Raw genomic sequence first — 25647 nt, forward strand, 5'->3', positions numbered from 1 at the left:
CAACCACAATTTGAACAAAGCGATCAAAGGAGATTCATGGACGGACCAAAGGGAGTGAGAGAGACTGCCAAGCACTGGGGGGCATCACCAAGTAGAAGCTGTTTAGTAGGGTCTGAGGCTGCAATCAAGAGTCTCACAACTCAAGGTTTAAACAGTGAGAGCTTCTGAATGTTTGAGCTCCCAGTTCTTTAAGTTGGAAGCAAAGCTGAGAAGATTGCTCAGTACCTTGTTATTATGTTCCAGGACATTAGTTCATTATGAGGAACGTCATTGTCACAAGTAGATGAAGATGTAAGCAATCGTGTTAATAGTTTGGAGAAAAATAAATGAAGACTGGTGAGTTGCCATTAAGGGTAGAGAAAGGTCAATCAGACACATACATCACAATATTCCTCCTATACAGAAAGGCCCAGGGACAATGCCAAACGTCTGTGATGGAAAAGCTACTGGATGCAAACAGACTATGGAATTAAACAAACCAAACCCGCTCAGGGATGTCCTCCTTATTTAGAAAAAAATTGTCATAACATTCTAAAAACTCACTTCATCCAATTCAAGGGGCACAGCTGGTGCACATAACATTAACTCCCAGCGAGACGCTAACCCCACACGAGGTACCATCAACAGCATTTAAAGTTCAAACATTAACAAGTTCAGAGCAGTAAAGAGAGGTGGCAAATGGATAACACATACCAATGGCCTTGTTGAACTTCTTGGAATTTCTTTTAGAGACTTTCTGTTGACGGAAGACCTTAAATGCTTGTCTGGTCCCACCGAGGGGATTCTCCTTTCGTCTGAGGTGTCCATGGAGGACCCGGGTCGGCTTCTACCAGGGGAGTAGCTGAGATCAGGCTTCACGCGGTTCACTTCCAGCTCTCGCTCTGCGTCCCCTCCATCAATCGTGGCCGAATTATACAGTTCTACTGGTGACAGGGATGGCGCAGGGCTCGGCAGCCTCTGGGAGGAGATCTTTAAATGAGCCAGTGGACTTCTGGGGTGGAGAGCAGCGCCAGTCATTTCAGGGCTGTGGGTTGGACTTGGAGCTCTTAAATCATCTTCGTCCTAAAAACAAAGCAAAGAAAGAGATCATGATGAGGACTTTTGTAGCTAGGGTTGATTTTTTTTTTTCTCCAGTTCCACAAGAACCGACTGTTGGCTTTTGGGGTCGACTTACACCTTTGACTGGTCCTTGGCCTAAAACGCTCTGGAGAATCCCTCCCTCAGCAAGACGCGGGACACACTCTGCCTGGTGCTTTTATGTAGTGTTGTCCATTTCGTTAATCGATGTATTCATTTTTATATCTGCTTTCAATGTTGGGCAAAGGGTCGATATTGGATTTCGGAAGAGTTATTTCTTTCTAGCTCTTTCTGAGTGCTTGAGTTGTGGTTTGTACTTCACATTTGTGTGACCAGGCAGGAAATTAAAGGAAAGACGACCACAGTTACAAAAGAGGAGAAGAGGAAGCTGAAGCAGACACTGGGAGTTTTAGGTGAATGAACTTATAACCAGAATAAGGCCAAGGAACCTGATTGTTGGGGGTTCCTGGGTCTTGGGTTCAAATTCATGTTTTACGGGGGCATGCAAAAGTATTCTGCTGATGTGACAGAAAAAGTCATTGAAATGCACAAGTCAGGAAATGGCTACAAAAAATATCAAAGAGTCTGAATGTCCCACTGCTGGATCCATCATCAGAAAGTAGAAGGTCCATCACAGCAGCCTGACTCTTACCAGAAAAGGCCATAACCTCAAAACGAAACATCAGAGCAGGACCTTCGACTAAAAATCCAACTGTTCCTCTCCGAAGTGTGCAACACTGTTTAGCGGAGACTGGAGTGAAGGTGCATCGGGTTCTCCATAAGACAGGTCTCTACAGAAGGGGAGCAACAAAGAAGCCATTCCTTAAGAAGGTCCACATAGAAGCACGTATGAGTTAAGATGTGGGTGAACGCTTTATAGTCAGATGAGACCACAATTGAACTTTCTGTCCAGACTTCAAAGACGTATGTGTGGCGTAAAACTAACGCTGGCCAGGCCACAACACCCACCACACCTACGGTGAAATATGGAGGTGGCCACATCAGGCTATGGTAGTGCTTTCATAAGCTGCTGTCAGAGATGAAGGGACAATGGATGGACACACACATCGTACGATATTGCAGGAGGACTTGCTCCAGTCTGCTATGAACCAACGCCTTTCAACATGGCAATGACACTCAGCAGAAGGTCAAAGTGGCTCAGAATGGCTCAGAAACACAAAGGCGAATGTGTTGGAATTGCCCTATTGGGAATCTGTGGCACTATTTGAAAACTGCTGTCCAGAGACGCCATGGCCACCAACTTGCAGGATCTCTAGATACTCTGCCAAGAAACATGGGGGAATAATTAATTAATGGAATGAATTATTAAGGATAAGATTGAGCAAGGGCAGGAGTTATTAGGAACCGTCAGCGTGGGCTCAGAAGTGGGAGGTCGTGTTTTACTAACAGACTGGAATTCTATGAGGAGGCAACGGAAGGATATGACTAGAGTGGAGCAGATGAGATTATTGATGTGGACTTTCAGAAAGCATTTGAGAAGGTGCCACCTGAGAGGGTGGGCATCAAACTAAAAGAAGTGGCTGTTCAGGGGGTGGTGTGTGGAACTGGCTCAGACGCAGGAAGAAGAGGGTGATGGGGTGAGGAACCTTCTCAGAACTGGCTGATGTTAAGAGTGGTGACCAGCAGGGGGCAGTGTTAGGGTTGCTGCTATTTTTAATATCTATAAATGATTTAGATAGGAATATAAGGAACAAGCTGGTTAAGTTTGCAGATGACACCAAGATAGGTGGATTAGAAGATAGTTTGGAATCCGTTATATCATCACAGAAGGGGGGCAGATTTGTGGATGATGAGATTTAATGTCAGTAAAGCGTTACACGTAGGAAATAAAAATGTTAGATTTGAATAGACAAAGGGCAGTCGGAGAGTACACCTCACGAGAAGGATTTAGGAGTCATAGTAGACTCTAAACCAGCGGTGGCAAACTCCAGTCCTGGAGGGCCGCAGTGGCTGAAGGTTTTCATTCTAACCATCTTCTTCATTAGTTTTTGCTGCTAATTAACTTCTTTTGCCTTAATTTGAATTAACTGGATTCAGGCCCCTTAGGTGTTTCTTTATCTTTAATTAGTTGCCAAACAATAATGAGACATAAAACAAGGTGCCACATGACCAGCTCACCCGTGCCCATCACACAATATCTGAAAAAAAAAAAGAAAGGTGAAGGTCTCAGTAAGGTTGATCCCTCAGGTCGCCAAAACATTTTGACAATGTTCTTAGAAAAAACAAAATCAATAGTTATGGAAATGTCTGCTGTGTCAGAATGAGAGCAGCAACAAGCCATAGAATTAAATTCTGGCCCTAAACTCAGAATGAAACTGCTCCATATCATTCTCCCAAAGTGCAATATAGACCTTAAGTCAACCAGAGCAATTTGTACATTTAACCAGTGCAATTTGTATATTTTGTAAAGTAATTTTATTACTATTCGGTTTGTTATTATATTCTCTCTTCTTGTCTTTTTAACTCTTATGCCTCACACTGAGTCGACTGCACCTTCAATTTTGTTGTTCCTGACAATAAAGATCTATCTATCTATCTAAATAACAAGTTTAATTAACAGCAAGAACTGGCTTCTCATTAAGAAACTGGTTGGAGTGAAACTACTTGGAGTTTGAAGCCCGAATTTAGCTGGTCAACTGTTGACTTGTTTCACATTTGATTTCTGTTTGGTTGTCATTTAATGAAGAAAATAATTCATTCAGAGCACTGAATCCTTAAAAACAGGACTATCAAAATGAAGGGAAAAGGAAGTTAATTAGCAGTGAAAACTGGTCACTGATTAGGAAAAGGGTTAGAATGAAAACCTGCAGCCACTGCGGCACGCCAGGACAGGAGTTTGCCACCCCTGCTCTAAGCTGTCAACTTCCAGGCAGTGTTCAGAAGCCATGAAGAAGGCTAACAGACTGTCAGGTTATATAGCGCCTTGATGTGCGGAGCACAAGTCATAGGAGGGTCTGCTCAGGCTTTATAACACACTGGTGAGGCCTCATCTGGAGTCCTGGGTGCAGTTTTGGTCTCCAAAAAGGACATAGCAGCACTAGAGAAAGTCCAGAGAAGAGCGACGAGGCTGATTCAGGGCTACAGGGGATGAGTTATGAGGAAACATTAAAAGAGCTGAGCCTTTACAGTTTAAGGAGAAGAAGATTAAGAGGAGACCTGAGTGAAGTGTTTAAAATTAAGAAGGGAATTCGTCCAGTGGATCGAGACGGTGACTTTAAAATGAGTTCATCAAGAACACGGGGACACAGTTGGAAACTTGTTGAGGGTAAATCTGATAAAAACATTAAGAAGTTTGTCTTCACACAGACACATGAAATCTATCTATCTATCTATCAATCATATAGTAATATAGTACCTTTCATATCCATCTATCGAGACAGTTCCACCAAATGAGAAGGATTTAGGAGTCACGGTGGACTCTAAGCTATCAACTTCCCGGCAGTGTGCAGAAGTCATGAAGAAGGCTAACAGAATGTCAGGTTATATAGCACCTTGATGAGTGCAGTACAAGTCCCAGGAGGTTCTGCTCAAACTTTATAACACACTGGTGAGGCCTCATCTGGAGTTCTGGGTACAGTTTTGGTCTACAAAAGGGACATAACAGCACTGAAGAAAGTCCAGAGAGGAGCAACAAGGCTGATTAGAGAGCTACAGGGGATGAGTTATGAGGAAAGATTAAAAGAGCTGAGCCTTAAGGAGATGAAGAGGAGACCTGAGTGAAGTGTTTAAAATGATGAAGTGAATTAGTCCAGTGGATCGAGACGGTTATTTTAAAATACGTTTATCAAGAACACGGGGGCACAGTTCGAAACTTGTTAAGGGGAAATTTTGCACAAACATTAGGAAGTTTTTTCTTTACACAAAATGCTAGACACTTGGAATAAGCGACCAAGAAGTGTGGTGGACAGTAAGACTTTAGGGACTTTCAAAACTCGACTTGATGTTTTTTTAGAAGAATTAAGAGGACAGGACTGGCGAGCTTTGTTGGGCTGAATGGCCTGTTCTCGAAAAGAGTGTTCTAATGTTCTTTGTGAATTTCCCCTTGGGATTAATAAAGTATCTATCTTTCTATCTATCTAATCTAATATTCACTAAACAATAACAGAATCACAAGGGGCAAAACTGGGACATCCTTCCATCCCCAAAAGAATGAAGGCAGTTACTGCAGCTAAAGGGTTCTCGACCCTCAAAGTATGAATGTGTAGGCCTGGACTACGCTGGCAGACACAAACTTTGGAGTTTGTCTGCTGCAGTTAACAGAAAATGGTTTATTTGGACTTCAAGTGTATCGTTACAACATTCAAAATACCGAATGGATACATTTGGGGACAAAGCTTTGGTCATGCAGAAAATTAGGATGACGACTTTCAAGGGGGTTGTATATTTTTGTATGTCACTTTGTATGTCGTCGTCCATTTCAAGGGACATTGATTTAAAAAAGAGGAGGATTATCTGGAAAAAGAAAAAAAAAATCAAACAAGGCAGAGAAAAATGAAAGACGGCAAGAAGGGAAGACGACATTTACGAGTGAAAGTAAAAGCCACAATGGCTTCCTCCACGAGGCGCTTCCAGTTATTATTTCATACCTGTTGGGATTAATCGAACGCTTTTCAGTCGCACCAGAATCAACACAAGGCCCAATAATTACAGAAGATGATTCCGGCTTGGCTCATTTTCAGCCGTGGCGTCAGGTGAAGTATTTTACCCGACCACTTCGTTTTTTTTTTTTTTCCCCTCTCTTTTCTTCTTACCCCGACTAATGAATAGAATAACGTTTTCCGAATCAAACGCATTAGGTGGCATTTGGTATTCCACTCGGCAGTAAATCAGATGTGACAAATGTGTCAATATCTCCGGAGTACTCAGGCAGCCGTGTTTTGCTTCCTGATAACTGATGCTAATTTAAATTGATCTCATTCAGTACAGTCGTGAAATAAACTTTCCAATTGCTTATTAGTTTGTCAACATGATTTATAAAAAACACACATCAACTGATTCCGGGAAAGTTTCCCTGAATCCGACTGCCGCGTTGCTATTCCGGGGGGTTAATCAAAAGCAACCTTTACCAGTAAATTAATCATCCAAAAAGCCGGCTAGCTAATCTGCACTTCCCTGAAAATAATGATTATAATTTAACATTCTCTTCCCCCAAGACAGCACTAATACTGTGCAACAGACGAGAGATACAAAAATATGGAAAACCGTCCTTTTATTAATAAAAACTACAATCCATTTTTTCCTTGCGGCGGCTTTAGTTTTTAATAAATGAAACCAACAAAGCCTGCCAGAACGATGCATCCGGCACACAGCCCTTGGACCCCAGTTCAGTTTCTGCTCATGGTATTCTCTTAGGTCTTCCTTCCAGGTTTGTGAGGGTTTTACTGGGAGCTCTGGTTTCCTCTATGCACTTCTGATTGACTGGCAATTCTAAGGTATAAAGTATAAGTTTGGGAGAGCAGTATGAATGATGAATAAGAGCAGGGCCGGATTAAGAGCATTGGGGGCCCGTAGCACATTTCAAATTTGGGGGCCCTTTTGGTCTGCATCATCTGAAGTTTAGATTCTGAACAGTTCAAACCGGACTAAATAATTATTTTACTCTCGATTATAATAAGAATCTTATAATATTTATGTGAATTTTATGTGTTGGGCCCCTAAAGTTTTGTTGTGTAAGAAATTTACAGTTTAAAAACGTAAAGATAATATTTTTAAAGACCAGTTTTTCAATGCTACACTTTTTCATTAAATATTGGGTCCACCATTTGGGGGCCCCCGAAATTGCGGGGCCCGTAGCATATGCTACATGTGCCTATTGGTTAATCCGGCACTGAATAAGTGACACCCTGTCCTTAATGCCAATGGTGGCAGGAGAGAATCTGACTCTCGGTGACCCTGTACTGGTAGAGTGATGGATGGACCGAACAAAAATATGAATGAATAAATGAGCAGACGGATTAAGCGCACTTCCACCAGCTAATTCAAACATTTTACTATTTACAGCAACGATGAAAAGGGTACAACCAGACAATGACGCTAAAGATAAATGGCAGCTATGACACACTTTACAGTGCTGTGAAAATGTATTTTTGTTGTTATACGGAGGCGACAACATAGCAAAAAAAAAAAAAAAATGGGTGTGAGGCCTATAAAAGTCCCCAAAAAAGCAGGCCATGAACTTCACAGCATTGCTTGGAAGTCAGCCAGCCAGCCTACAACTGCTACCTGCCGGCTCCGGCCTACGCAGGCCTGCAAATGGAAAACTGGCTTTAGTAGCTCCACATATTCTTTACAAGTTCAAAATGCATGAGAATTTCCTTCAAGGAAGCATCAAACGTTTGGCTTGAAAAGATAGGTCCAGAAGTATTCTCTGGTTGCATCGAATGCAATTAAAAATTAGGATGTATTTAACAAAAATGGAAAAATACAGAAAAATGCTCCAAAAGGAATCTAAAAGGCAATACTAAGGGTTGAAAGGGTTTAAAAAAAAAATCCAAAAGCTAAACCCAAGAACATGGGAAAGAAGTCAGAAAAATAAAACAGTAAATCCATGAAAATTACAATCCTTACAATAACCCAAATAATCTGGTACTGGATCTCTATAGTGAGAGGGAGGAGCATGCAGCTGTCAATTCAGAGTGGCCCCGCCTCCTGGAACTCCACCCACAAAGCACATGAAACCTCAGAACATTTAAAGAGAGAGCACAGTAATATGACAGAAAAAACAAATGTGAAAAATAATATTTCAAAATAGACCTTAAAGCATAAAATACACAAAACTATTGATTCATATGTCGTGAACAAGAGAGTTCCTAAGCACAATAGTCTGAAAAATGACTCAAGATGCCCACTAGAGGAGGGGAAAACCCATAAAAAAACCCTGGCAAGTCACAAAAGAGCAAAGCAAAACCTTTATGAATAAAAAGGTATTTTTCAGACACTCGATCAAGCAAAATAAGCTCCAAAGAGCACAAAAGCAAAAGGCACTGCCTGAAACAACAAGGCAATCCAGAGCAAACAAATACACAATCCAGTACGCAAAGTCCAAAAAAGGACAAATCAATAAATCAAGCAACCCATGTCGTCACCAACACCATGAGTGCATTCAATGAACCACAAGGGACTTGATGTTTTCCTCAGCCCTAATATTGGTGATGGTGGTGGGCAGGTGGCCATGCCTCTTGGGGGACCCACCACAAAACACATGGCACACGATTTAAAGAAACTAAAACAACAATAATGCTAATGTAAAAAATAACAAACAAACGTAAAAGGGAAATGTGAACCCCAGCCAAGGGGTGGAGGACCTGACTGAAACACAACACCCTTACATATGAGCTCCTTAATAGATTGTGCAGTCCATAAGTGTTATTAGTGAGACTCACTATCCAAGCATGCTGGCATGGAACCGAAACAAAGGATACGGATGTTAGGCATTAAACTGAGGGGATTTATGTTATAAAAAAGGGTTCATGGCATAGGAATTGTAGCACTTTTTATGTATTTTAAGAAACAAAAAGTAATTGGTTAATTGGCTGCTTATCTGTTCCTTGGCCATCTGTGTGTCACTGCTTTGTCACGTCAGGCACAATTAGCCTGATAAAAGGCCTACAGGTGGTTCTAAGTGGGCTGTTTGTCATTTTGGAATCGGCTGCTATTATCGCTCAACATGAGGACCAAAGGGTGTGGGGAAAAAAAAAAAAAAACCCCACAGAATGAGGGAAAAAAAAAAAAAAAACTTCACGAAGGCTAAAATCAGATGTTTGGTAGATTAATGAACAACAAATGTTTTCAAAAATTCAGCTTCCTGAAAAATGTTTAGTGATTATGACAGAGAGCTTCCAGCAATGAATGGCCAACCGAGTTGAGGCGATCTGTACTTAAGGCCGAGGACCACAGGAAAACAATAAGGTAACACAGAATATATACACACACACACATATATATATATATATATATATATATACACACACACACACACACATATCCATCCATCCATTTTTCAACCCGCCGAATCCGAACACAGGGTCACGGGGGGTCACATACATATATACATACACACACATATCTTCTCATTAATAAAATCCCTGTGTGCGTCCAGGTGTCCGTGTGTGTGTGTCTTCTGGTGAAGTGCGCATGCGCGGGGCACGGTGCGATGCGCGATATTACTGTCAGAGAAAGTTAGAGGTGTTTTACGGAGATTCAAACCAGTATTACTGCGAGAGGAAATTAAAGGTACACAATACAGTGACGCATATTACAGCCACATACAAGCCAGTATTACTGTCAGAGGAGATTAAAGGCATATTACCGACGTGCACGCCTGTATTACCGCCAGAGATAATTAAAGGTATATTACGGACGTACAAGACAGTATTACTGTCACAGAATATTTAAAGACACACAATACACGGCGGCAGCTCACGAAGAACGGTCAGCTCAGCAAGTAAACATCAACAAAAGAAAGGCTGAAAGAAAGAAAAATACGACCAACAAAAAGAATGAGGTCTAAGTCCCTTGGCATTTACTACAGACTGTTCCTACTAATGTTTATGCACTACTGTTCTAGCACCCGTTTTTGTAACAGGCTAAATGACTATATATATATATATATATATATATATATATATATATATATATATTATGGAATATGGCTGGCCATTCAGCCCGGCCAATACCCCCAAGCCACCAGGTGCAGCCCTGCCTGCAACATAGAGGTACCCAGAGTTCCAGCAGGGCATCATGGACAATGGAGTTTTTCATCACAGCCCTGCTGGATACCATGGGAACCTCCAGGGGACGCTGCAGGAAGGCCCAGAGACTTTTGTTTCACCTATAACCCGGAAGTGCGTATTAGTCACGGCGACAGAGCAAATGACTCACTTCCGGGTTGATGAAAAGGAGTTTTTATCTGACCCGGAAGTGTTAACAATCACATGGACAGAGAGAAACACTTCCGGGTCAAGGACTATAAAAGGACTATGGGAAATCCCAGACGTCGAGCTGAGCTGGGTGGAAGGGTGGCAACGCGTCTGGGAGTGGAGAATTGGTTATTGTTTATTGATTATTGTGTGAGTATAGTGGAGTGGAGAGTGCTTGGTGCACATAATTATAAAATAGTCATATTGGACTTTTATCTACTGGCTGAAGTCTGAGCTGAGGGTTCAAGGGGACGACAGTGCCTATGCATTTCACAGTATATATATATATATATATATATATATATATATATATACACACACACACATTTTTATCTATTATTATTTTGCCATCTTGAGTAGCTTAGTGATGATGTTGCCAGCTTTATCGTTTTGGGTATAAATCTCTGCAGCACTTTGCTGTTTCGAGATATGTGCTTTGAAAGATCTGCCATCTGGCAACAACTTGTTAAAAAAAATATAATTTAGTTAAATCTTTTGCACAAATATGATTTTTAATTTTCTTAAATCATTATTTCATTGACACCTTGCTCACTCAAATTTCAGACATGAAATTAAGAGGGCTTCTTTTTGTTTTCTGTCATTTATTTATTCATTTATTTATTGCTCTTTTTGGTCCCTTGTTTTTTGCTTTGACGCCAGTCGTTGCTTATTCTTTTTTCTCTGCTGAGGCAAACAAATTAAAAAAATATGAAAAAAATTGTAAATACAAGACCTTCAGAAGGTATTTAGATGCCTTCACTTTTTACAAATGTTGGAATGCTGCACCCTTGTTCATTCATTTAAATTCATTTTTCTCTCATCATGTAGCACTTAACACTCCAGAATGACAATCCCATGTGAATTGCATTTCCTGTTTCTGATATGCACAGATTTTTTCAATTTTCCATAAGTTATCTACTTAACAATATGTTAGTAAAAATGCATGTGTTGTACATATTGTAAGCAAACAACTGGATAACTGACACGGGGATCATGGGACACAAGTGACTTGAGCCCCCTGTCCCCCATGTTTACTGCTTTACGGCTTTGGTCATCATTGGCTTGTATACATATTATTACAATTGTATCTTATTATTTATAATTATATCAAACTTTATTTGTTCCACTCTCAATGAAAACGTGAGATTAAAAATAGCTTCTTGGTCATCACAAAAACACGTGTTATGAATTAGGAGTCCCAAACACTTCCAGAAAGATGCCCACTAGAGGGGGTCATCACTGCCAAAGCCATGTTAGCAATAAGGGCAAACACAGAATTGTTAAAACAATAGAAGCCTGTCACGTACAAGCGCCAGGGGGCTCCCCTACCAAGCAGTTCCACTCCTGTGCAATAGTCCCCAGCTGGAGCCTCTTTGCACACTGCCCAATTGATTGTTTGGAAGGCACATCATTTCACGCAATGGTGACATTCCATGGCCTCTTGAGAGCCCCAGATCTCACAGTTATTGTTTTTTTTTTTTCTATGGGGACATCTTAAAAGCCAAGTGTACCCGCACCTGTAACTAAAAAAGGAGGACTGAAGAGGAAATTGCTGGCATGTTACGTCGAGCATAGCAGAATTTTCACAACAGGCTCTTAGAATGTGTACGGGAGAAAATGGACAATACCTTCATGATGTTTTCTTCATCAAGATGTCAAAACAACACAACCAGGGGGCACAAATTCAATCCTCGAGGACAACAGAGACTACAGATTTTTGTTGCAAGCCAAAATGTTATTTATAAACTGAGAGTTATTAGAATATTAGAGCATTGGAACAACTGTGACAAGAGCAAATCCTTCAGCTCAGTAATCTTGTCCATGGTAATATTGGTTTGTCCCTGCTTTCCATTACACTATCTACCTACCTACCTGGCAGTAGCACCACCACTACGCTACATTCCACCTAACCACATCGCAAATCCTGCTGACTGCGGCAAATGCTTTGTTGTGAAATCACACCACAGTCCAGCCCAGGTTGATATGTATCTATCTAATGGTGCCTTTCACATCCATCTTTCTACACTACATTCCACCTATCCACATCGCAAATCTTGCTGACTATGCCAAATGCTCAGTTGTGAAATCGCACCACAATCCAGCCCAGGTGGATATCTATCAATCAATCAATCATATGGTGCCCTTCATATCTGTCCTTCTACACTACATTCCACCTGTCGAGGGTACAAATTCTGCTGACTATGCCAAATGCCCTGTTGTGAAATCGCATCCACAATCTAGCCCAGGTTGATATCCATCAATCATATGGTGCCTTTCATATCTATCTGTCTACACTACATTCCACCTGCTCACAGTACAAATCCTGCTGACTACGCCAAATGCGTTTTGTGAGATTGCAACCACAATCCAGCCCACGTTATCTATCTATGGTTTTGGAAAAGGTTGTTTTGGTTTAGCTTCAGGATCACCTCCAAAAATTCAATCTGTTTGAAAAATTTCAGTCTGGTTTCCGAACTTCTCACAGCACAGAGACAGTCCTGATTAGAGTCACCAATGACCTCCTGATGGTTGCTGACCAGGGCTCTCCATCACTCCTTATCCTCCTGGACCTTACAGCTGCATTTGATACAGTAGATCATAATATTCTCCCTCATCGTCTTCACTATACAATTGGACTTTCTGACATTGCTTTCAAGTGGTTCAAGTCCTATCTTACAGACAGGACTGAGTATGTGGCCTTGGGGGATGCGAAGTCTCATACTCACACTGTCACCTGTGGAGTCCCACAAAGATCAGTCCTCGGGCCGACCCTCTTTAATATCTATATACTACCCCTGGGTCACATCATCCGCAAGCATGGAGTTTCATTCCATTGCTATGCCGATGATACGCAGCTCTATGGGAGACTGGATTCGACTTCTCTTACACCTCCATCAACTCTTTCCTCTTGCCTGGATGAGATTGAGGCCTGAATGTCCAAGAACTTCCTCAAGCTGAACAGCACCAAAACTGAAGTTCTTAATTGCCACCCCAAACGCGTTCCTCTGTAAATTGTATTTCCTTTTCTGACTGTACCATTACCCTCTACCCTTCTGTTACAAATCTGGGTGTCAAGATAGACTCCCATCTGTCATTTGATACACATGTCCGTCACCTTTGTAAAATTGCATTCCTTCATCTCCGAAACATAGCCAAACTCTGTCCCTACCTCTCCCTCTGTGATGCTGAAAAGCTGGTTCATCCCTTTGTTTCATCCAGACTGGACTATTGTAATGCACTCCTCATCGGGATACCCAACAAGAGCCTTCAAAAGCTCCAACAAATTCAAAATAGTGCTGCAAAGATCATGATGAGGGTGCGGAAATATGAAAACATCTCACCAATCCTTCGGTCACTTCATTGGCTCCCTATTCCTCTCCGTATCGAATACAAACTCTGTTTACTCACAAGTGTATCCATGGAAATGCTCCACAATATCTTCAGGAACTCCTTATAATTACAATCCACTACAAGAAACCTACCGCCTTCACCCCCGTGACCAGACTTCATACAATGGGTGACCGAGCCTTTGCGGCCGCTACTCCACAGCTCTGGAATGGCCTTCCAGAGAGCCTGAGAACACAGCAGATTGTGGGCTCTTTTAAAAAAAACAACTAAAGACTTTTCTGTTTAGGAAAGCTTATTAACAAGAATGCTATAATTATTGTTGTTTTATCTCTGTTTTTATCTTGCTTGCGCCACCACCATCTACTCAAAGCATCGTGATGTTCCAACAGTGATGGATTAAAAGCCAGAAGTCTGCATGACCATCATCATCAAGTCCTTCCGTGAGAACCCTAAATACAAAAAGAGGACTATTTCATTTATGTGAGATAGAATGCCCAGAGGGGACTGGGCGGTCTCGTGGCCTGGTACCCCTGCAGATTTTATTTTTTTCTCCAGCCATCTGGAGTTTGTTTTTTTCCTGTCCTCCCTGGCCATCGGACCTTACTCCTTTTCCTATGTTAACTATTTTGTCTTGTTTTAATTTCTTATTTTGTCTTTTATTTTTCTTTTCTTCCTTATGTACAGTGCATCCAGAAAGTATTCCCAGCGCATCACTTTTGCCACATTTTGTGATGTTACAGCCTTATTCCAAAATGGATTCAATTCATTTTTTTTCCTCAGAATTCTACAAACAACACCCCATAATGACAACGTGAAAAAGGTTTACTTGAGGTTTTTGCAAATTTATTAAAAGTAAGAAAATTGAGAAATCCCATATACAGAAGTATTCACAGCCTTTGCCATGAAGCTCCAAATTGAGCTCAGGTGCCTCCTGTTTCCCCTGATCATCCTTGAGAGGTTTCTGCAGCTTCATTGGAGTCCACCTGTGGTAAATTCACTTGACTGGACCTGATTTGGAAAGGCACACACCTGTCTATAGAAGGTCCCACAGTTGACAGTTCATGTCAGAGCACAAACCAAGCATGAAGTCAAAGGAATTGTCTGTAGACCTCCGAGACAGGATTGTCTCGAGGCACAAATCTTGGGGAAGGTTACAGAAAAAGTTCTGCTGCTTTGAAGGTCCCAATGAGCACAGTGGCCTCCATCATCTGTAAGTGGAAGAAGTTCGAAACCACCAGGACTCTTCCTAGAGCTGGCCGGCCATCTAAACTGAGCGATCGGGGGAGAAGGGCCTTAGTCAGGGAGGTGACCAAGAACCCGATGGTCACTCTGTCAGAGCTCCAGAGGTCCCCTTTGGAGAAAAGAGAACCTTCCAGAAGGACAACCATCTCTGCAGCAATCCACCAATCAGGCCTGTATGGTAGACTGGCCAGTCGGAAGCCACTCCTTTGTAAAAGGCACATGGCAGCCTGCCTGGAGTTTGCCAAAAGGCACCTGAAGGACTCTCAGACCATGAGAAAGTTCTCTGGTCTGATGACACAAAGACTGAACTCTTTGGTGTGAATGCCAGGCGTCACGTTTGGAGGAAACCAGGCACCACTCATCACCAGGACAATACCATCCCTACAGTGAAGCATGGTGGTGGCAGCATCATGCTGTGGGGAACTGGGAGACTAGTCAGGATAAAGGGAAAGATGACTGCAGCAATGTACAGACACATCCTGGATGAAAACCTGCTCCAGAGCACTCTTGACCTCAGACTGGGGCGACGGTTCATCTTTCAGCAGGACAACGACCATAAGCACACAGCCAAGATATCAAAGGAGTGGCTTCAGGACAACTCTGTGAATGTCCTTGAGTGGCCCAGCCAGAGCCCAGACTTGAATCTGATTGAACATCTCTGGAGAGATCTTAAAATGGCTGTGCACCGACGCTTCCCATCCAACCTGATGGAGCTTGAGAGGTGCTGCAAAGAGGAATGGGCGAAACTGGCCAAGGATAGGTGTGCCAAGCTTGTGGCATCATATTCAACAAGACTTGAGGCTGGAATTGCTGCCAAAGGGGCATCGACAAAGTATTGAGCAAAGGCTGTTAATACTTATGGACATGGGATTTCTCAGTTTTTTTATTTTTAATAAAATTTGCAAAAACCTCAAGTAAACTTTCTTCACGTTGTCATTATGGGGTGTTGTGTGTAGAATTCTGAGGAAAAAAAATTAATCCATTTTGGAATAAGGCTGTAACATAACAAAATGTGAAAAATGTGATGTGCTGGGAATACTTTCCGGATGCACTGTAAAGCACTTTGAGCTACTTTTTTGTATGAAAATGCGCTATATAAATAAATGTTGTTGTTGTTGCCTTGGTTTAATCTTTTTATATTGCACTTTGACATTTACTGCTAATGTAAAGTGCCCCTATAAATAAAATGCATTATTATTATTATTAATCATATGGTGCCTTTCATATCTATCTTTCTACACTACATTCCACCTGTCCACAGTACAAACATAAAATGAATATCGATTGCCATCATTAATTGCATATCCTGTACAATATATTTCATCAGTAAATGTATTTTGTAACGTGTTTATTCGTGCATTAAACGTCAAGTAAAAATTTCCCATTTCCCTGTGCGACCCTGTATTTATAAATCTGTGGGAGTCCCATAAGCCCGACTTTAGAAATGTGCTAAATATGATTAAACTGAATTGAATCTCTCCGGTAGAGGTGTGTGTTGTTCAATTTATAAACGACATGCGGACTGGCACGTGGATTTCATGTCATAAATTAAGGGTCACAGACATCACGGCACTGGAGCGGCCTCTCTAAAATGTAATGGACATGTTTGGAAGAGCGTTTTGAATTTCTCACGAGGATCATATCCACAAATCATTTGCCATGGATGCCTTTGGAGTTGAGCACTTTTTGTAGAAAGGCTGCGATTCTGTCGCGCATGTGTAATCACCTCTTCTGCTGCCCTGAGATGTGACCCCACATCCCCTGTTACCGGATTTACTTGCCGAGCCGCAGTTAGTGTAAATTACTGTATGCTTTTAGTCCCACGAGCACACCCGGCACTTAAATTGGATCCTTTCAGAGTAAAACTTCTTGTGCAAATACAGAATTTCAAATTTGCAATTGAATACAATATGTGCCATTAAGTGATGCATCTTGGGTTTGACGACTGGGAAATTTCGTAGGTCAAAAAAAAAAAATCACTGGGAAATTACGAAAATACCCTGCTCTGTTGATGCAGGAAATCTACAGAGGCTTTTACTTTTTTTATTAAATAGTTCAGAAAGCAAAACCCATTTGCATGGCCTAAGGCATGTCAGGTTGGACTGGGAAAACTTCCGCTTTAAATTCACTCAGCGACACGCAGCCCATTTATTCGCAGAGCTCACGGAGCAAATTTAGGGCAGTAGGGAGCAGAACCTTGAAATGCCAATTTTAGTGCTAAATTAATTTTATATCCAACTTCCTTTAATTTTGTCTTGGTGGCTTCACTGGGTCACCACTTCATTTTTTTTTTTTGGCGTTGACATGTCACATGACCTTGAAATTCATGGGACCGCGATTGGCGTGTCAGGTGATCCATTCCTATCTGTTGGCTAAAGTGGTGTACCGCGCTTCCTGATTGGTTGAGCAGGTCAACCCAGGGGTCAAGCCAATTACCTCCAACTTAAATCTGCTCACATCAGCAATGTTCAGCATCCCAAGGTGGAGAAAAACAAAAATGTTTTGTGAATTAGTAAGTGGGAAAGTCGAAGTGACAGTCAAGCAACGATTGTTTTTTTTTTGGACTCTTTTTGAACTTCAGTTTACATTTCTCTGTTCCACTTTTTTTCGATTTGCTTACTCTGTATTTGTCTGTCTCTCAGGCTTCTGACCTCTTGCTCATTATTTTTCATTATTCTTTGGCCAAATGTTCTCATCTCCCCATATACTTTAGCTCACAATAATCCCATGGGAAATTGTCCCTTATTAATTTACTGTTTGTCTAAAAGTGCTGCCATATTTCGTGTGCCAATAACCCCCGTGGTTTGTGATGTCACTGCATCACCCCTATAAATGAGAACACCTGAACGTTAGAAAAGTTGTGACAGGAACAAGCTATTCAGCCCAACAAGCTTGTCCATCCCATTCATCTAGATTGTCCAAAATAACATCAGGTTGAGGTTTGAATGACCCTAAAGTTTTACAATCCACTACATTACAAATACTACAAATGATGGCAGAGTACAAAACCAAGTGCCCAAACTGCAAAATATTTAAAGTAAAAACCAGGGGGCACAAATTCAGTCCTCAAGGACAACAGAGACTGCAGATTTTTGTTGCAAGCCAAAATGTTATTTATAAACTGAGAGTTTAGAATTAGAATATTAGAACATTGGAACAACTGTGACAAGAGCAAATCCTTCAGCTCAGTGATCTTGTCCATGGGAATATCGGTTTGTGCCTGCTTTCCATTACACTATCTACCTACCTACCTGGCAGCGGCACCACCACTACACTACATTCCACTTGTCCACATCACAAATCCTGCTGACTGCGCCAAATACTCCATTGTGAAATCGCAGTACAATCCAGCCTAGGTTGATATCTATCAATCATATGGTGCCTTTCATATCTACCTATCTACACTACATGCCACCTGTTCACAGTACAAATCCTGCTGACTACACCAAATGCTTTATTGTGAAATTACACCATAATCCAGCCTAGATTGATCTCCATATATAAATCATATGGTGCCTTTCATATCTATCTACACTACATTCCACCTGTTCACAGTAGAAATTCTGCTGACCATGCCAAATGCTCCGTTGTGAAATCGCACCACAATCCAACCTAGGTTGATATCTATCTACACTACATTCCACTCCTGTTAACAGTACAAATCCTGCCGACTACGCCAATTGCTTTATTGTGAAATCACACCACAATCCAGCCCAGGTTGATATCTATCTATCTCATATAGTACCTTTCACATGCATCTATCTACACTACATTCCACCTGTCCAAGTACAAATCCTGCTGACTACGCCAAATGATCCATTGTGAAATCGCAGTACAATCCAGCCTAGGTTGATATCTATCATATCGTGCCTTTCATATCTATCTATCTTCACTATATTCCATCTGTTCACAGTACAAATCCTGCTGACGACACTAAATGCTTTGTTGTGAAATCACACCACAATCCAGTCCAGGTTATTATCCATCTATCTCTCTATCAAATGGTGCCTCTCATATCTATCTATCTACACTACGTTTCACCTGCCCACAGTACAAATCCTGCTGACTACACCAAATGCTTTTTTGTGACATCACACCACAAATCCAGTCTAGGTTGAAATCAATCAATCAATCAATCAGTCTGTCTATCAATCTATTAACATATCTATTCAAATTGTCCAATATAGCAAAGGTGTTTAGTAGGGTTCAGGTTAGGGATTTGTGTCGGCCACTTCAGTTCCTCTATGTCTTTATGGACCTGACTTGGTGCAAAAGGGGCAGACTAGAGCTGGAACACGAAAAGGTCTTGCTCAAACCACTGCCACTGAGGTGGAAGCACACAATTATCTAAAATTTCTTTGTCTGAGCCCAAAGCCTGCCATGATCTATCCTCCACCTAACTTTACAGTAGGCACCATTCAGTCCAGAAGATGGAGTTCTCCAGGCGGCCACCAAATGCAGATTTGACTATCAGACAGTGAAGTGTGATTCATCACTCCAGAGAACCGCAGTTTCCACTGCTCCACCTTCCAATGCTGGTGGTGTGTTTTTAAAGTCAGACCCAGAAGTTCCTCCAGAATGTCAGAGGTGGAGCTCACAAGCACACAAGCATGTTTTGGGTCAGACTGAGCTCCAGGGTAACAGGGGGAGCCTCCCTCCAGCAGGTCCTCACAGGTGGCGCAGTGGTAGTGCTGCTGCTTTGCAGTAAGGAGAATGTGGAAGATTGTGGGTTCGCTTCCCGGTTCCTCCCTGTGTGGATAGCGCTTTGAGTACTGAGAAAAGCGCTATATAAATGTAATGAATTATTATTATTATTATTATCCGAAGAACCCCAACAGGGCAAAACGGTAAGGCTGCCAGAAGGATGATGCCACCCGTTGTTAGAAACATGAGAGTCTAAAATGACAACAACTTGAGCTTTGAAGATCCCAAAATTCCACCCTAGTCTACCACACTACTAATGTGTCTATGGTTCTCTTTATTATCTATCTTATCCTGCCTACTATACTAAAATCTATTATATAGTGCCTTTCCTATCTACTATACTAAAAATCTATAGCACCTGTCATATCTGTTTAACCCTGTCAACTACGCTAAAATATCTATCATATCCATCTATCAAATCCTGCCAACTATGCTAAAATATCTATCTAATCCTGCCAACTACACTAAAATATCTATTATATAGCGCCTGTCATATCTATCTATCTAATCCTGCCAACTATGCTAAAGTATCTATTATATAGCTCCTCTCATATCTATCTAATCCTGCCAACTATGCTAAAATCTCTATTATCTAGCTCCTCTCATATCTATCTAGTTAATCCTGCCAACTATGCTAAAATCTATTTTATAGTGCCTGTCATATCTATATATCTTTCTATCAAATCCTGCCAACTATGCTAAAATATCTACCTATCTATATCACCCACTGCTGGGCAGTTTTTGGAAGTGATGTTGGGTCTTGGAACCCCTTGTTCAAAGCAGCCAGTCCACCACACAGTCCACTCAAATACACACCCAACCAATTTGAATTCCCAACTAAAATGGCAAACACGTGAGAGTACATGCTTTGTAAAAATAAAAAACCACACACTAAAGACTCCCATTGGCCACATGGGCTGAAGGAGGTCCACTCCACTCACATAACAGATATGAATTAATCCTTTATCACTCTTTCGATTTACTAACTGGAGAGGGACACCGGTAAATTAATAAAAAGCTGTGATTTAAAGAAAAAAATGAGTCAGTACTTCATTAAATGAACAAGATCACTTTCTGCTCGTATGCAGATCGGAGGAACCCCAATAGGGCAAAACGGTAAGGCTGCCAGAAGGATAATGACACCCGTTGTTAGAAACATGAGAGTCTAAAATGACAACAACTTGAGCTTTGAAGATCCCAAAAGTCCACCCTAGTCTACCACACTACTAATGTGGCTATGGTTCTCTCGGTGAAGAAAACGTCCCTAATGTTTGCGCGAAATTTACCCAACTTGTTGTGTGGAAACGCATGCCCCTGGGAGGCGGTTAAATCCTTCTAGTTGGAATGCCCATCACTTTGGCGGCCCCTTTCATTATGATGCCCCCCCCCCTTTCCCTCCCCCAGGTAAGGAAGCACCAACACTCCAGTCCATCCAAGTCTTCCATTACAACATACATGACAATTAGGGGCAAAAACATTGGCACCCCTGGCCTTCTCCCAGAAAGTGATTGCAATTCCAAACGCTTTTGCTCTTCACACGTTTATTTCTTTTGTTTGCATTGGAACAACACGAAAATCTCAGAGGAAAAAACAAGAGAAGTCCAACCTGATGTCACTCCACTTCTGAATGTGGACTACAAGTTAGGATTTCCTTCTGGTGTGGATCTTAGGCGTTATTAAACTTTTCAGGTGTTTTTGATTCCTTGACTCCCGTCTTTTTTTTTTTTTTTTCCTCTTCTTCTTCTTCTTCAAATAACTTAGGAAAGAAAAAACTTGCCAGAGTTAACGCGCACTAAACATTTTGTGAATGCAAGATTTAGCAGTTCATTCTGTTATCACTCAGCCCTGTCCGCCTCACAAGCCGTCTCTTGGCGATCGCAGTGCTCTGGCACTTCTTTTTCATTAAAAGAAAGCTGACATTCGGCACTCGTGACACCTTTTGGGTATATTTATCTTGAGGACGGCGTAATTAGCACTTTGACTCTGCGCTGCTTGATAGCTTATGTTTTGAAGGAGAATGTTTCATGTGTTTGTATGTTTAGTTTTTGGTTTTCTTTGCTTGCTTTATCCTCCGTCACCCTGGTGATGGGAGGTGTTGATGTGTGACATGTTCACTGGATGTGCCAGTTAAGAATGAGATTCTGTGCTCTGCACACGTGACGGTACGACTGCTACCCAGAGTTACATGTTAGTTTGGATAAAGCGTTGGCCACACAATTTTTTCCACTTCCTCGTAAAGGCTAAGGAAAGGTGTGAAAGCGAACAGGCGTCAAGTGGCGGCCAGGATAAGACGACTCATTAGCAGGAAGACCGCACTGCGGAGACGGCACCCAAATAAGGACAGCAACTGGGCACCGAAGCCGCTTTTAGGTTTTGACGTCAGACGCGTCTCAGCATCTGTGCCAGGCTGCGGCAGAATTTGTGGGCAGTTGCCTCATTTCCATCTCATTCATCTGGAACTTGACACGTTTGATGAGGAAATCTGGCAGGCCTGAGCTGTGAGCCCACAAGACGCACATCGCAGTTGCACAGAAGTCTGGGAAAAGTTGAGACAACAAACTTCTGCTTTCTTTCTCAGTTCTTCACTCGCTGCATGATAACAGCAGGCACCTCCGTATGCAGCGCGTCAAAGACAGGAGGCCTTTTCTCATTATTAGTTCTGTTTAATTAATTATCTCAAGTTCTGCTTATTTGCATTTTTTATGGTAATGTTTGGGGGGGGGGGGCAGATAACACAGCAGGGAGTGCTGCTACCTCACAGTTCCGGGGTCCGAAAGCTAGCCTAGCCCCTGTCTGTGTGTAGTCTGTATGTTCTCCTTGTGTCTTTATGTTTTTGCTTGGGATTTCCTCTCAGACATAACTAGCAGTCTGCCTTCTAAATGTTAGGGTGTAAATTAAAAGCCCCCAATTACGCTGTGTGGATGGTAAAGTAGTAGGCCACTCTAGATGGGTTCATTTCTACACAAACGTTGCCAAAGTGGGCTGGGTGATGCCCTGACTCTGCACCCAGGGCTGGGTGAAAACGTGTGCTATGGGCTTCTTACGACTGGATCTGCACTGGGCAGCCTGGAAGGTACTTGAATGGAGTTTGAATAATTAGTGGCAGGAAAAAGGAAAATAAGCAATGCATATGAAACAAATTTGCATTTTTAAAATGTGTGTGCATCCATCCATCCAATATAGTACATTTCCTTCCTATCTATATATTGTGTTTGTCTAAGATAATGATGGGTCAAAAACCACCATAAATGTTGGGGTGCCAACCCAAGTTTCCCCATTTACTTATAAACCAAAAATGAAACCGCACTAAATAGCACTGATACAAGGAAAAAATGTCGCCCTGTGGCATTCTAACGAAAAATGTTTGCCTGTCACGGCTTCTTTATCAAGGGGCGGAGTTAATTGCACTCACTGGGTGGTTTCTCAGCATTGTGTTTGCAAAGGAAGATAACACAGTGAGCAGCAGCACCCCCTCTCAGCCGACAGTGGTATTACATACCTGGGAGGAACACAGATGGGAACCATCTGACACACATCCGTGACACTGTCTATATACAGCATATAGTGCCTTTCCTATCTATCATACTGTATAGTGCCTTTATTATCTATCTTATCCTACTATACTAAAATCTATCTTCCTTTCCAATCTATCATATAGTGCCTTTCCTATCTTATCCTGCCGACTATACTAAAAAACTATAGCACCTGTCATATCTATTTAATCCTGCCAACTATGCTAAAATATCTATCTATATAATAGATACTTTAGCATAGTTGGCAGGATTAGATAGATAGATATGAGGCACTATATAATAGATATTTTAGCACAGTTGGCAGGATTAGATAGATAGATAGTGCCTGTCATATCTATCTATCTAATCTTGCCAACTATGCTAAAGTATCTATTATATAGCTCCTGACATATCTGTCTAGTTAATCCTGCCAACTATGTTAAAATATCTATTATATAGATATGACATGCACTATTTATCTATCTAGCATAGTTGGCAGGATTAGATAATCTGTTCATCTATTATATAGTGCCTGTCATATCTATATATCTATCTAATCCTACCAACTATGCTAAAGTATCTATCATATAGAACCTTAGATAATAGATACTTTAGCATAGTTGGCAGGATTAGATAGATATTTTAGAGTATTTGGCAGGATTAGATAGATATATATAGATATGACAGGCACTATATAAATAGATGAACAGATTATCTAATCCTGCCAACTATGCTAGACAGATATATAGATATGACATGCACTATTTAATAGACAGATATTTTAACATAGTTGGCAGGATTAACTAGACAGATAGATATGACAGGAGCTATAGAATACTTTACCATAGTTTGCAGGATTAGATAGATAGATATGACAGGCACTATCTAATCCTGCCAACTGTGCTAAAATATCTATTATATAGTGCCTGTCATATCTATCTATCGATCTATCTATCTATTCCTGCCAACTATGCTAGGCACTATATATCTATCTAATCCTGCCAACTGTGCCAAAATATTATATAGTGTTTGTCATATCTATCGATCTATCTATCTAATCCTGCCAACTATGCTAGGCACTACATATCTATCTAATCCTGCCAACTACGCTAAAATATCTATTATATAGTGCCTGTCATACCTATATATCTATCTAATCCTGCCAACTATGCTAAAATATCTAACTATATCCTCCTCTGCTGGGCAGTTTTTGGAAGTGATTTTGTGTCTTGGGACCCCTTGTTCAAAAGCAGCCAGTCCACCACATAGTCCACTCAAATACACACCCAACCAATTTGAATTCCCAACTAACATGGTAAACACGTGAGAGTACATGCTTTGTAAAAATAAAAAAACCACACACAAGAGACGCCCATTGGCCACATGGGCTGAAGGAGGCCCACTCCACTCACATAACAGACATGAATTAATCCTTTATCACTCTCTTCGATTTACTAACTGGAGAGGGTCACCGGTAAATTAATAAAAAGCTGCGATTTAAAGAAAAAAATGAGTCAGTACTTCTTTATTAAATGAACAAGATCACTTTCTGCCCATATGCCGTCTTGGGGATTTTTGTATTTTTAAAAATCGCATCTTGTTTATTAAAACTAAACACGTATTGTATTCCTGAAAGAGAGGAAAAAAAATCCAATTTATAAAAACTCTATAAAATGCTCAGAGGGGAGTTAACCATATTCCTTAGAATAAAAAAAAAAAAAAAAAGGAATGAAATGCAGCGGAACTGCCAGGAACATCAATCAATTTGGCCTAATTAATTGTAGCAGAACATATGTATCCTGAAGATGAAGCTGATTTCCCTCAGGAGTTTGTGCAGCTACCGCTGAATTACGCTTCTTCAAAGAACATGCAAATGAATGTACGAACAATGATTTTGTTAAAAATAAAAAAGACAGGTTTTAGCCGAGTGGCACTCGCCGCAGACTAATGATATCTAAGTACCGGCAGCACCAGGATGGCAGCAAGTTCATTTCGGCTTTGTTGCTCTGCAGAACGAATATAGAAAATGAACGACTCAATCCATGGATCTATGCAGGCTCATTAAGGCGACTGTCACCATTGTTAACTGGAATCCGAGTGAGGAATTAGAAGGCACTGGGACAATTCTCTCGCAACGTTTCACAGTCGCATTGATTTATTGAGAATTTGCTTTAGTTCAAAGCATGGCACGCCACAAGGATGAGTGTCCGATCCATACCCTCGATTCTCTGTGTGGCCGTGAGCGGTGGAGATCTGGGGGACGGCGCAGGCCACTTAAGTAAACAGAAAGTCGCGTTTGTGGACGGGTGCTTTGCGACACTCACTGGGGCTCCGGAATCACAAGAGATCTGGAGGTCCATCCGGAGACCCTTCAATGAAATTTACCCTTGACAAGTTTCCATCCACCCTCCCCATCTACTTTTCCATAGCAGTTTCTCGATAACACAGTTCATCTCCCAGACTGTTTTGACATTCCCTTTAGTGTACCCAGCTAACAATTCAGAGAGGTTGGCCGAGTCACTTTAGATATTCATACCTGGTGTCACACACGAGCGCTTAGGGGGTGGCTAAAAGGACCCGACGAGCCACAGAAAAGCAACAAGACGGGGAACTAAGGCAGCGTATTAATGCTCCTCTCTTTATTTTGCCAGGAAAAAAATCGAAGAACATAAGAATATGGCACCTGTAATTTTGTGGCGAACACATCGTCCCTACATCCAAAGAACTTCTGCAATACTCCTGTCTCGCCCTGATGACTTCACCTCCAGTCGCTAACTGATGACGTCACCTCCGTCAAAGATTATCCACGTCACCCTTCCTTCAGT

At 41.5% G+C, this 25647-nt stretch overlaps 1 protein-coding gene across 1 annotated transcript in view; it reads right to left on the reverse strand.

The window, feature by feature from the left end:
• cfap20dc (CFAP20 domain containing) overlaps positions 1 to 25647 on the reverse strand; it is a 248480-nt gene that overhangs the window by 84695 nt on the left and 138138 nt on the right. Inside the window, exon 13 of the mRNA XM_028824600.2 lies at positions 694 to 1062. Within this exon, the coding sequence (XP_028680433.2) occupies positions 694 to 1062 (369 nt within the window). The remainder of the gene's footprint in view (positions 1 to 693; positions 1063 to 25647) is intronic.

This window comes from Erpetoichthys calabaricus, chromosome 18, assembly GCF_900747795.2.
Source record: "Erpetoichthys calabaricus chromosome 18, fErpCal1.3, whole genome shotgun sequence".
Lineage (NCBI taxonomy): Eukaryota > Metazoa > Chordata > Cladistia > Polypteriformes > Polypteridae > Erpetoichthys > Erpetoichthys calabaricus.